General features: G+C 39.2%; 1 protein-coding gene across 4 annotated transcripts in view; it reads right to left on the bottom strand.

The window, feature by feature from the left end:
- Positions 1–11,697, bottom strand: part of LOC150083152 (coiled-coil domain-containing protein 137-like) — a 129,236-nt gene extending 117,539 nt beyond the window's left edge. For 3 of the 4 annotated variants that reach the window (XM_090377852.1, XM_090377853.1, XM_090377856.1), the window contains exon 1: positions 10,812–11,464. In XM_090377852.1, coding sequence (XP_090233978.1) covers positions 10,812–10,903 — 92 coding nt within the window. In that variant the 5' untranslated portion in view covers positions 10,904–11,464. The other variant, XM_090377857.1, reaches the window with a different exon arrangement.
- Between the last annotated feature and the right edge of the window lie 536 nt (positions 11,698–12,233).

Raw genomic sequence — 12,233 nt, 5'->3', positions numbered from 1 at the left:
GTCGATAATTTCCAACTTCACTTTTAGAGCCACCCTTATGTATGGGAGATACATTTGCACTTTTCCAATCCAAGGGAATCTCCCCAGAGTCTAATGATGCTCGCATAATTAGCCTCAATGGTTCAATGCACTCGCTTGCCGCCTCTCTTAAGATTATAGGGTATATTCCATCAACTCCAGGAGCCTTACTGGTCTGTAGGCTCGAAAGTTTTTTCATTAAATAGTCTTGCGAAATTTCAATATCATTAATTACATATTTTTTAACTTCGCTCCCACAATTTCCCTTTCCCTTTGTGTATATATACACACACACATATATATATATATATACACACATACATACATATATATATATATATATACACAGGGTGTTTCAGTTAAACGTTTCAGAACTTCTAAGAGGGGTAGGGTACATCCTGACAACTCGAAATCATATAGCAATGTGGGGTCGGAAATGCTTTCCTGAAGCGGTGTTGTACACAGAAGCACCATAAAGAAAAGAGACCGTAAGTAAGAAACCGTTTTAATAATACATGAAAAGAAGGAAAAGGTACATGGATTAAAGTAAGTGTTCAAAGTTTCTTCCACAGGCTACAATGCACGCCTTACATCTCCGACGCATGGACATCCGAACATTCTGGAATACTCCAGGCGAATTTCGAATTTTTTCGGCAGCTACTGTGATTCTTGCAACCAGCTCCTCAGCATTGTCAACAGGGGTGTCATAAACTAGCGATTTCATATGACCCCAGAAATAAAAATCAAGACATGATAGGTCAGGTGACCGAGCAGGCCAACGCACGGGACCACCACGTCCGATCCACTGTTGACCAAATGTGACATCCAGGTAGTTACGAACCTCTCCGCTATAAAGCGCAGGGGCTCCATCGTGTTGGAACCACATTGTCTGTTGCATCGATGCAGAAATCTGTTCATCTCTCAAAAGTTGTGGCAATACTTGCTGCAGAAAGATCAAGTAGATACGTCCGGTTAGACGACACGGTAACAAGTAAGGTCCGATGAGGTGATCTCCGGCCCATACATTGACCGAAAATCGAATCTGTGCTGCACGAAGTCGTATTGCATGCGGGTTCTCGACCGCCCAGATATGGTCGTTATGCATGTTGAAAATTCCTTCCCTTGTGAAGGATGCCTCATCGGAAAACAAGACTTCAGCAGGAAAAAGGGGATTTGTAGCACAAATCCCCTTTTGCTTCTTTTCATGTATTATTAAAACAATTTCTCACTTACGGTCTCTTTTCTTTATGGTGCTTCTGTGTACAACACCGCTTCAGGAAAGCATTTCCGACCCCACATTGCTATATGATTTCGAGTTGTCAGGATGTACCCTACCCCTCTTAGAAGTTCTGAAACGTTTAACTGAAACACCCTGTATACACACATACATATATACACACACATATATACACACATACATATATATATATTTATATATATACACATATATATATACACACATACATATATACACACATACATATATATATATATTTATATATATACACATATATATATATACACACATACATATATATATATTTATATATATACACATATATATATATACACACATACATATATATATATTTATATATATACACATATATATATATACACACACATACATATATATATATTTATATATATACACATATATATATATATACACACATACATATATACAGTAATACCCCGACTTACGCGAACTCGGAGTTACGCGGTTCTTGATTTTTTCGTTTGGCAACGCTGCCGCCCACTATCTTCAAGGTCGTTTTTCATATGTTATCGATATACGGTGCGACAGCGGAGAATGAGAGCGAAAGATGAACAAAATTCAACTTTGCTGCTTTTATGTTTTTTATATCAGTGAAGAGGAAACACATTTCACCATAATAACGTAAAAAACAACACAATTCCAGCTATCGGTATAATCGCAAATGCAATTAGATCGAGTTTACTACCAGTTTACATATAACAGATTTCACTAGCAGAAACGCAACTGGATTTTTATTGTTTTATGGTAGTAACCCCTAGAAATGTGAGGTGTTAACAGTGTATCTCTGCCTTTATGGTGTTGTTTATTCAGTTGCTACATGCGCGCAGCTTTGTTTATGCGTATCAAGCGTGCCTCCTCGTTTTGTAATTGTGCTTTATTCCCTAAAAATGAGTAAAATACTTAATTAAAAGGTGTGAAAAGGAAGCGTCCTGGTGAAGACACTGCAGATTCAGAGAGAAAAAGAAAAGCAATTATCGATAAACAGAGGCGGACTGGGTCAAAAATTCTTACCCGGGAAAATTTATAGTGGCCTCATACTATGGTTTATGGCCAAAATCACACCGGCCCACCGGGGTTTCCCCGGTAAGGCTTATGGCCAGTCCACCTCTGTCGATAGAGAAACAATATGAAATTGTGAAACGCTTTGAGCGAAATGAAAGACCATGTGATATTGCACGTGCTACAGGCCTAAATGAAGCAACGGCGAAAAGCACATGACAATTGCAAACTTGACAGTTTGAAAATTGAAAAGGGCTCAATTGTAAAGGGCTTAAAAATTTTAGAAAACATAGACTCCAACGAAGAACGCGTTATAGCTACAAAGCAAGGAATAAAAAAATTATTAGCTTGCTACGAAGAAATTCTGCGTGAAAAAAAGAACGCGCTGTGTCGTCAGACGAATTTGTTAGATTTTATGAAGCCATCGACATCGAAATAACTTTTTAACGTAAGTCATTTGTTTTTTTAATACATATTTTGTATTAATATGTATATAATATAATATAATACATATTGTATTAATATGTATAAAGAACTGCAATTTTATTAATATTTTTCTTCTAAACTAGTGTTTTTGTTAGTCCTTGGTCCCAATTAAGTAAAATTTATATGTATTTATATGCAAAGTTGTACCCCGACTTACGCGAATTCGACTTACGCGATTTTCGTCGGACCCACCTATCGCGTAACTTTGGGGTATTACTGTACACACATACATATATATATATTTATATATATATACACATATATATATACACACATACATATATACACACATACATATATATATATTTATATATACACACATACATATATACACACATACATATATATATATTTATATATATACACATATATATATACACACATACATATATATATATTTATATATATACACACACATACATATATATATTTATATATATACACATATATATACATACATACATATTTATATATATATATACAGGGTGATTCACTACCAGTGCGACAAACTTGCAGGAGGTGTAGGGGGCACAAAGACGAATTGGAATCACATAGCATTGCAGGGTCCGAAATGCCTTCGTCATGCGGTAGAGGACATTGAACGGGAGGTCGCATGAACAGCGATCCTGCTGGAAGTCAGCACTTGCGAACCGTTTCTGTTGAAGAAACCAAGTAGCAAAAGTCCTCCGGAGTGGATAATCCGCAGGCTCCAATGATTGGACGCGTTGCAGATGGTACGAACTCATTTGGTTTGTTGACAATATCCTCCATACAGTGGATTGGGAAATACCCAATCGTTGGCCTATCGCTCGAGTACTCGTACTCGGATTGCCTTTTGCAAGACGTAGGATATTCTCCGCATTGTCTGCCGAGTCAGGGGAGGTCCCCATGGACTGAAGATGTGCAAATGTATCCCCAATTCACAAAGGTGGTTCAAAGAGTGACAAATAATTATAGACTTGTTCGTTTAACTTCTGTTCTGGGGAAAATAATGGAGTCACTGGTTAAGGAGGTGATACAGGATCACCTGGACAGGACAGCAGTAATAGTTCAGACACAGCATTGGTTTGTAAGGGGAAGTCTTGTCTGACCATTTTGATTGTATACTAAGATGTGGTCACAAAGGAACTGGATACAAAAAACAATTTTGATATCATATACTTGGATTTCAGTAAACTTTTGATACTGTTGCACATGGAAGATTGCTGTACAAATGGGAGTGGTATGACATTAAGGGCAAGTTATTGCAATGGATAAAGGGATTGAGTGGGAGACAGCAGAGAGTGGTAATAAATGGACACTGCTCTATGTGGACTAATGTTGTTAGCAGAGTCCCCCAAGGGTTCGGTGCTGGGCCCATTGTTGTTTTGTGTATTTATCAATGATATCGATGAAAGTATATCAGGCTTAATGTCAAAGTTTGCAAATGATACAAAGGTTGGCAGGGTTGTTAATGACAGTAAAGACAGTATGCTACTGCAACAGGTTCTAGAAAGGTTAGGCAGATGGGCTGAGAAGTGGCAACTAAAGTTTAACATTGACAAATGCAAAGTACTCCATATGGGTAGCAGTAACCCCAGAGAAACATACCAACTGTGTGGTACTACACTCAGGGACATGGAGAATCAAAAAGACCTGGAGGTTATTGTGCAGTCAGATATGAAGTTCTCCGAGCAATGCTGACGGGCTGCAAGAGCAGGTCATGGAGTTTTGTCAATGATAGACAGAAATTTTGCTAGTAGAGACAATGAGGTGATTATCCCATTGTATAAGGTAATGGTCAGGCCACACCTTGAGTACTGTACACAGCTCTGGAGGCCTCATTTTAGGAAGGATGTAGAGTTGCTAGAACGAGTACAGAGAAGGGCAACAAGATTGGTGAGAGGAACAAAGGGGTGCACTTACGAAGAGAGGCTTATGTTCTGCAAGTTGCAGCATCTGAAGACTAGGCACCTGCAAGGTGACCTGATCTAGGTGTATAAGGCCTTGAATGGTTTGAGCAGGCTCAGTACTGATGGGATACTTCTGCTTGCTCAGATTAAGAACCTGAGGGGACATAGATTCAAATTGAGGAAAGGCAGTTGCACAATAGATGTGCTGAAGTTTGCCTTTAGCTAGTGGGCAACTGATTGCTGGAACAGACTTCCATCTGCTGTTGTGGAAGTTGATAGCTTAAATAAATTTAAGGCTGAACTAGACAAACATTTTGATTGACTGGATGGGTGAAATGGGAAGATTTTTTTTTTTTTGGCTGATGCTGTACAAGCTTGCTTTCTTACATCATATGTCTCAACTACAGTCAGACTTCTCTAGCGAACTTCCATATAGCGAAACTTTCTATGTAGCAAACATTTTTGATTTCCCCTTGGTCATTACATTGAAAGTAGTTTCCGTAAAACGCCTGATTTCGCGAGACCTGAGTACGCATTGTTTGCACCTCTGGCCTTTAGGCAATAAAGCTGATGCTGTAGAAAGCACGAATTAAGAGCTAAAAGGATTAAGAATTAATTCCTTTAGCTTTAATAGCTAAAAGCATTTGCAGAGCAGAGGGTCAGCAGTGGCTAAAAAGCAGCAAAACCTATTCAATTTATACACTTCTATACCGAAAAGTCCTGTTGGTCAGCTGTCCATAGCCATTGGCAAAGATTAAGGCATATTCCAGATGCGGGCATTGGCTCTGTTCAACCTATTTTCTACCGTAAGAATCCTATTAGAGAATTAGGAGAAAGTGATTTTCCATTATCTCGGAAATTCATCTCTTATTTCAAAGAAATGAATCGTAAACACTTTCACCTGTCTCTGTTTACATGATAGCTACAAGTGATCCCTAATTTCAGCTTTGTTTTAACTGCTGTGCAAGTAACTTTACAGTGTCTAAGAGCAAATGCTTGAGTGTAGTGTGAAAAAGTGGAAGTGCTTAATAGTGTAAATCAGAGTGTTAAAAAAAGAAAAAGAAATCGCTTTAAAATTTGGTATCCCTGCCAGTAGTGTCAACAATTCTGAAAAACCGTGTTTCGATTTTCAAACGGTTTGAAGAAACGGGACTGGGCTGCAAACATGCAAAATTATGCCTTTGGGAAGATGTCGATGAAGCAGTTTTTAAGTGGGTGAAGTTGATTCAAGACCAAAACATGTTGATATCAGGGCTATTAATAAAAGAAAAGTCTATGGAGTACGCATCTTTTCTGGGGCACAAAGCATTTTAAGCCAGTTCTGGTTGGCTGGACAAATTTAAAGAGCATTAGCATTAGTAGAGGCATTTGATGCAAGAAAGCAAGCTTATGCAGCATCAGCCAAAAAAAAATAAATAAATAAATAAATAAAAAATAACCACTTCCACTTCACCCCTCTGTTCGTTCGAAATACCTCTCCAGCTGAGCATTAAACTTATTCAGGCTATCAACCTCCACGACAAGGGATGGAAGTCTGTTATACCAACCAACCACCCACTGGCTAAAGGCAAATTTCCTCACGTCTATCCTACATCTGTCTTTCCTCAATTTGAATTTATGCCCTCTCAGGTGATTATTCTGAGCAAGAGGAAGAATCCCATCAACAATGAGCATGCTCAAACCATTCAAGGCTTTATACACCTCTATCAGATCACCTCGCTGGTGCTTAGTCTCCAGACACTGTAATTTGCAAAACTTAAGCCTTTCTTCGTAAGAGCACCCCTTTGTTCCATTCACCAATCTTGTTGCCCCTCTGTACTCCTTCCAGCATCTCTACATCCTTCTTGAAATGAGGCCTCCAGACCTGTATACAGTACTCTAGGTGTGGCCTGACCATTGCCTTATACAAGGGAATAATCACCTCCTTATCCCTGCTAGAAAAATTCCTATATATCAACAATACACCATGAGCTACTCTTGCAGCCCGTCTGCAATGCTCAGAAAACTTCATATCTGCCTGCACAACCACCCCCAGGTCCCTTTCATTCTCTACCACTGTCAGTGTAGTACCACAGAGTTGATACGTTGCTCTGGGGTTGCTGTTTCCCACATGTAGTACTTTACATTTGTCAATGTTCAACTTCATTTGCCACCTCTCAGCCCATCTGCTCAACCTTTGCAGATCCTGTTGCAGCAGCATAGTGTCAGTAGTGTCCTTGACAACCCTGCCAACCTTCGTATTGTCTGCAAACTTGGATATACCATCATCAATATCATTTATAAATACAGAAAACAATAATGGATCCAATACTAATAACATTAGTCCACGATGAGCAGTGTTCGTTGATTACCACTCTCTGTCTTCTCCCCCTCAACCACCCCTTTATCCATAGCAGCAATTTGCCTCCAATGCCACACTGCTCCAATTTGTGCAGCAGTCTTCCATGTGCAACAGTATCAAAAGCCTTTCTAAGATCCAAGTATATAATATCAAAGTTATTCCCTGCATCCAGTTCTTTTGTGACTGCATCATAGTATCCAATCAAATTGGTCAGGCAAGACTTCCCCTTAACAAAACCATGCTGTGTCTGAGCTATAACTGAAGTCTTGTCTAGATGATCCTGCAGTGCTTCTTTAACCAGTGCCTCCTTTAATTTTCCGGGAACAGAAGTTAAACTAACAGGTCTATAATTACTTGTGTCGCCCTTTGATCCTCCTTTGTGAATTGGGGTCACATTTGCACATCTCCAGTCCATGGGTACTTCCACTGAGTCCAAGGAAGCTCTCATAATTATGGCTAAGGGTTTGCTTACTTCCTTTGCTGCCTCCTTTAATATAACTGGATAGATCTCATCCACCCCAGGTGCCTTTCTTGTATTTATCTTCAACAATTTCTCCTCCACTTTACTCTCAGTTATTACAAGATTCTCTAGCTTACTGCCAAAGTTGAATACACCTCTGGCATTCCCCTCGCTGAATAACTCCTCATGTGTGAATGTCGATGCAAAATATTCATTTAGTTTGTTAGCTACCTGAGCAGGATCATCAACAGTTGACCCATTGATATCAAGTGGACCAATCTGATTCATCCCCTTCCTTCTAGAGTTTACATAAGTAAAGAACTCTTTGCTGTTTTTCTTTGCATCCCTTGCCAAAGATTTCTCGTAATCTGCCTTTGCCTGCCTAACGTCCTTTGTAACTTGGTTACAGATCAACTTGTATCTATCATAGGCTTCTGTGTCACGTGTTAACTTGTATGTATTCCATACATTTTTCTTCTCTGCCATATGTCTCATTAGTTCATCTGACATCCATTTAGGCCTAAACCTTAAACAATATTTCTTAGTTGGTATGCAAAGCCTAGTAGGTAAGTTCTAGTAGGTAATTCAAAGGTAAGTTCTTTGAATGCTTCCCATTTTGAATTTGCTGTTGGTAACATCATCAGTTCGTCCCACTGTATAGAATTTAAATACTGTCTCAGTCCATCGTAGTCGCCTTTACGAAAGCAATAACCCTTCCTTTTACCCCTAATGGTAGTTACCTCTTTGAGTAAATCCCACTTCAGCACACTGTGATCACTGCCACCTAGTGGTTCATTTACCTGCAGATTCTTAATGCATGAAGAATCACTGCTGATAATCAAATCAAGAGTATTACTCCCTCTAGTTGCCTCCCGAACGTGCTGATGTAGAAAACAATCATCCAATAAATCCACAAAAGCCTTGCTAGTGTGTGAGTGACCAGCCCGCAAATTCCAGTCAATATCTGGGAAATCAAAATCCCCCATTATAAGAATGGGGGATTTTGATTCAGTAAATCAGTAAATTCTGATTTACTGGCCCACTCTAGTTCCCTGTACAATTTCTTATTATACTCATCAGAGGCCTATAGCACACTCCTACTCTCAATTTTGATCTCCCAATGCTTATGTCACACCAAACTGACGACACTGCACTGTCCAGCAATGTCGACTGGCTTCACTTCCTTGGATTTTATGTATTTCTTAACTAATAGCATAACCCCTCCTCACTTCTTATCCTGTCTATCCCTTCTGTAGACATTGTACTCCCCAAATTCCAGTTCTGCATTCCTTATATCTGTGTGACACCACGTCTCTGAAATCCCCACAATATCTGCCTTGGATGTTTTGAGCAATACCTCAAATTCATCAAATTTATTTACTAATCTGGTTCCTGTACTCATAAGAGAGTGCATAAAAGAATCCAATTGGAGACTATATTTTCAATAAGTGGGATCTATCCAGCTATATCAAAGGATGAAATCTATCCAGTTATATTAAAGGAGGCAGCAAAGGAAGTAAGCAAACCGTTAGCCATAATTATAAGAGTTTCCTTGGACTCAGGGGAGGTACCCATGGACTGTAGATAAGCAAATGTGATGCTATTTCACAAAGGAGAATCAAAGGTCGACACAAGTAATTACAGACCTGTTAGTTTACCTTCTGTTCCAGGGAAATTAATGGAGGCACTGGTTAAAGAAGCACTGCAAGATCATCTAGACAAGACTTTGGTTATAGCTCAGACATATGGATTTGGTAAGGGGAAGTCTTGTCTGACCAATTTGGGTGGATACTATGATGCAGTCACAAAGGAACTGGATGCAAAGAATAATTTTGATATCATATATTTGGATCTTACAAAGGCTTTTGATACTGTTGCACATAGAAGACTGCTGTACAAATTGGAACAGTGTGGCACTGGAGGCAAACTGCTGCTATGGATAAAGGGATGGCTGAGTGCGAGGACAGAGTGGTAATCAATGGACACTGCTCTTTGTGGAGTAACGTTGTAAATGGAGTCCCCCAGGGTACAGTGTTGAGTCCATTGTTGTTTTCTATATTTATTAACGATATTGATGCTGGTATATCAGGCTTAATGTCCAAGTTTGCAGACGATATGAAGGGCAGCAGGGCTGTTAATGACACTAAGCTGCTGCAACAGGATCTAGAAAAGTTGAGCAGATGGGCTGAGGGGTGGCAAATGAAGTTTAACATTGAGAAATGTAAAGTACTGCATATGGGAAGAAGTAACCTCAGAGTAATGTTATCAACTGTGTGGTATTACACTGACAGTGGTAGAGAATGAAAAGGACCTGGGGATAATTGTACAGGCAGATATGAAGTTTTCTGAGCAGTACAGATGGTCTACAAGAGTAGCTCATGGTGTCTTGTCAATGATATACAGGAATTTTTCTATCACAGATAAGGAGGTGATTATTCCCTTGTATAAGGCAGTGGTCAGGTCTCACCTTGAGTACTGTATACAGGTCTGGAGGCCTCATTTTAAGAAGGATGTAGAGCTGCTGGAACAAGTAGAGAAGGGCAACAATATTAGTGAATGGAACAAAGAGTTTCTCTTACAAGAAAGGCTTAAGTTTTGCAAATTACGAAGTCTAAAGACTAGGCACCAGTGAGGTGATCTGTTTGAGGTGTACAAAGCCTTGAGTGGTTTGAGCATGCTCAATGCTGATGGGATTCTTCCTCTTGCTCAGAATAATTGCCTGAGAGGGCATAAATTCAAACTGAGGAAAGACAGTTGTAGGATAGATGTGTGGAAGTTTGCCTTTAGCCAGAGGGTGGTTGATTGCTGGAACTAAACTTCCATCTGTCATTGAAGTTTATAGCTTAAATAGATTCAAGGCAGAGCTAGACAAACACTTTGAGCAAGTTCATGGTTGAAACAAGAAGGGTTTTTTCCTCTGGCTGATGCATTCTAAGCTTGCTCTCTTGCATCATGTGCTTTTACTTATGCTGATGGTCACAAAGGAACTGGATGCAAAAAATAATTTTGGTATCACATACTTGAATTTCAGGAAAGCTTTTCATACTGTTGAACATGGAAGACTGCTGTACAAATTGGAGCAGTATGGCAAGATGTTGCTACAGATAAAGGGTTGGATGTGTGGAAGAAGACAGAGTGGTAATCAGTGGGCCCTGCCCTTCATGGACTATTGTTATTAGTGGAGTCCACAGTTTGGTGCTGGGCCCATTGTTCCATAAAAGTGATAACGATATCCCTGATTACAATAAGCGGCATGCATTGTATACAAGAAGTTACACAACTATGCATGAAACATTTATTAATATTCCAACAATAAAATGAGCATAATACACTAACCTTTTCGTCGGTTTCGCCTTTTGTCCACAGAAAAATGGATCTACAAATTTCATTTTTTTATGCCTTCTACATTTAGGTATTTTGCGTCCCATTCTACCCGAACCGTGGAAACACGAATGCAGCTGTTTAGCTTTTCAACAAATGTATGGTAGATCCCAGAGTATTCTGTGCTACAGGTAATGCTGCTGCGGTTTAGTAACGGCAGTCACGATGAGCTCACAAGTCACCGCCAACTCCAACCCACACAGTAATAAGATAACACAGACAAGATATTACTATTACTACTGTGTGTAAGATAGGCCTGACGTAGCCGGGTGGTCAGGAGCGCGAGTGCGGTAACACACGCTCTTTGAGTGGACTGGGGTTCTAGCTCGTGACTACTAAAATTCGTATTGATTGATTTATTGTAAACTCTGGTGGTCGTATCGGAGTATAAACAAGAACATTTTTAGGCCTGACGTAGCCCAGTAGACAGGAGCGAGAGCGCATAGCACGCGTTCCTTTAGTGGAATGGGGTTGAAGCCCGTGACTACTAAATACGATAAATATTTGTATTGACGATTTATTGTAAACTCTACTGACTTGGTTGTCGTGATGGAGCATAAACAGGAAATTTTATTATTATAAGATGTCGTGCACCGATTAGCAACTTATCTTACTTCTCTGAGTCTGTGATGTCGTAAATCGTCTTCCGATGGAACAGTTCCGACTTGACTGAGCATGCGCGACACACTGTTTAGCTCGCTGGTATACTCACTGTATCTGGCGGTAAGTAGTAACATACTTCTCTGTGGGCCTATATGCGGTATTGACAAATTACTACATATTATTATTATTAGCTATATGGTGCAAGGAAGCCTGAGGCGTGTACTGCACCCGCCAAAAAAAAAAATTCTGAATTTCTCCGAGAGAGAGCAAAAGTAGAAGGAGAATCACCAAGAAAGAGAAGAATAATGATATCCAGCTCAAGACTCTGGGTGTGCAAAGCCCATACTCACCAGATATGAACCCCTGCGGTTAACTTCCAGTAACTTTTTTTTTCTTCCTTTTAACTGTATTAGGTATTTCCAAGCTCAGAAAGAATAAAAAAACAATTCCCTGACTACATAAACATTTGATTATAAAAATAAAAGAAGGTAGTAATCAAAACAAAAATGTAAATAGGCAATATTTTTAATTTTTTAATTAATTATAACACTGACATTTTGAATTACGTAATAATAATAATAATAATATGACTATATTTTGCGATTATTTGTAATGATTTGTATACATCGCACATTGCAGAATTACCAATTAACGTATAAGACACTCATGTCTTTCAATCGTGAGGTTCTTGTCCTTATTATTATTATTATTATTATTAGCCATATGGTGCAAGGAAGCCTAAGGCTTATGCTGCACCAGCAAAAAAAAAAAAAA

Source organism: Mastigoproctus giganteus, chromosome 7 (genome assembly GCF_048544385.1).
Source record: "Mastigoproctus giganteus isolate SK-2022 chromosome 7, ASM4854438v1, whole genome shotgun sequence".
Classification (NCBI taxonomy): Eukaryota; Metazoa; Arthropoda; class Arachnida; order Uropygi; family Thelyphonidae; genus Mastigoproctus; species Mastigoproctus giganteus.
The sequence above is the reverse complement of the archived record's forward strand: the minus strand, read 5'-3'. Positions and strand labels throughout refer to the sequence as shown.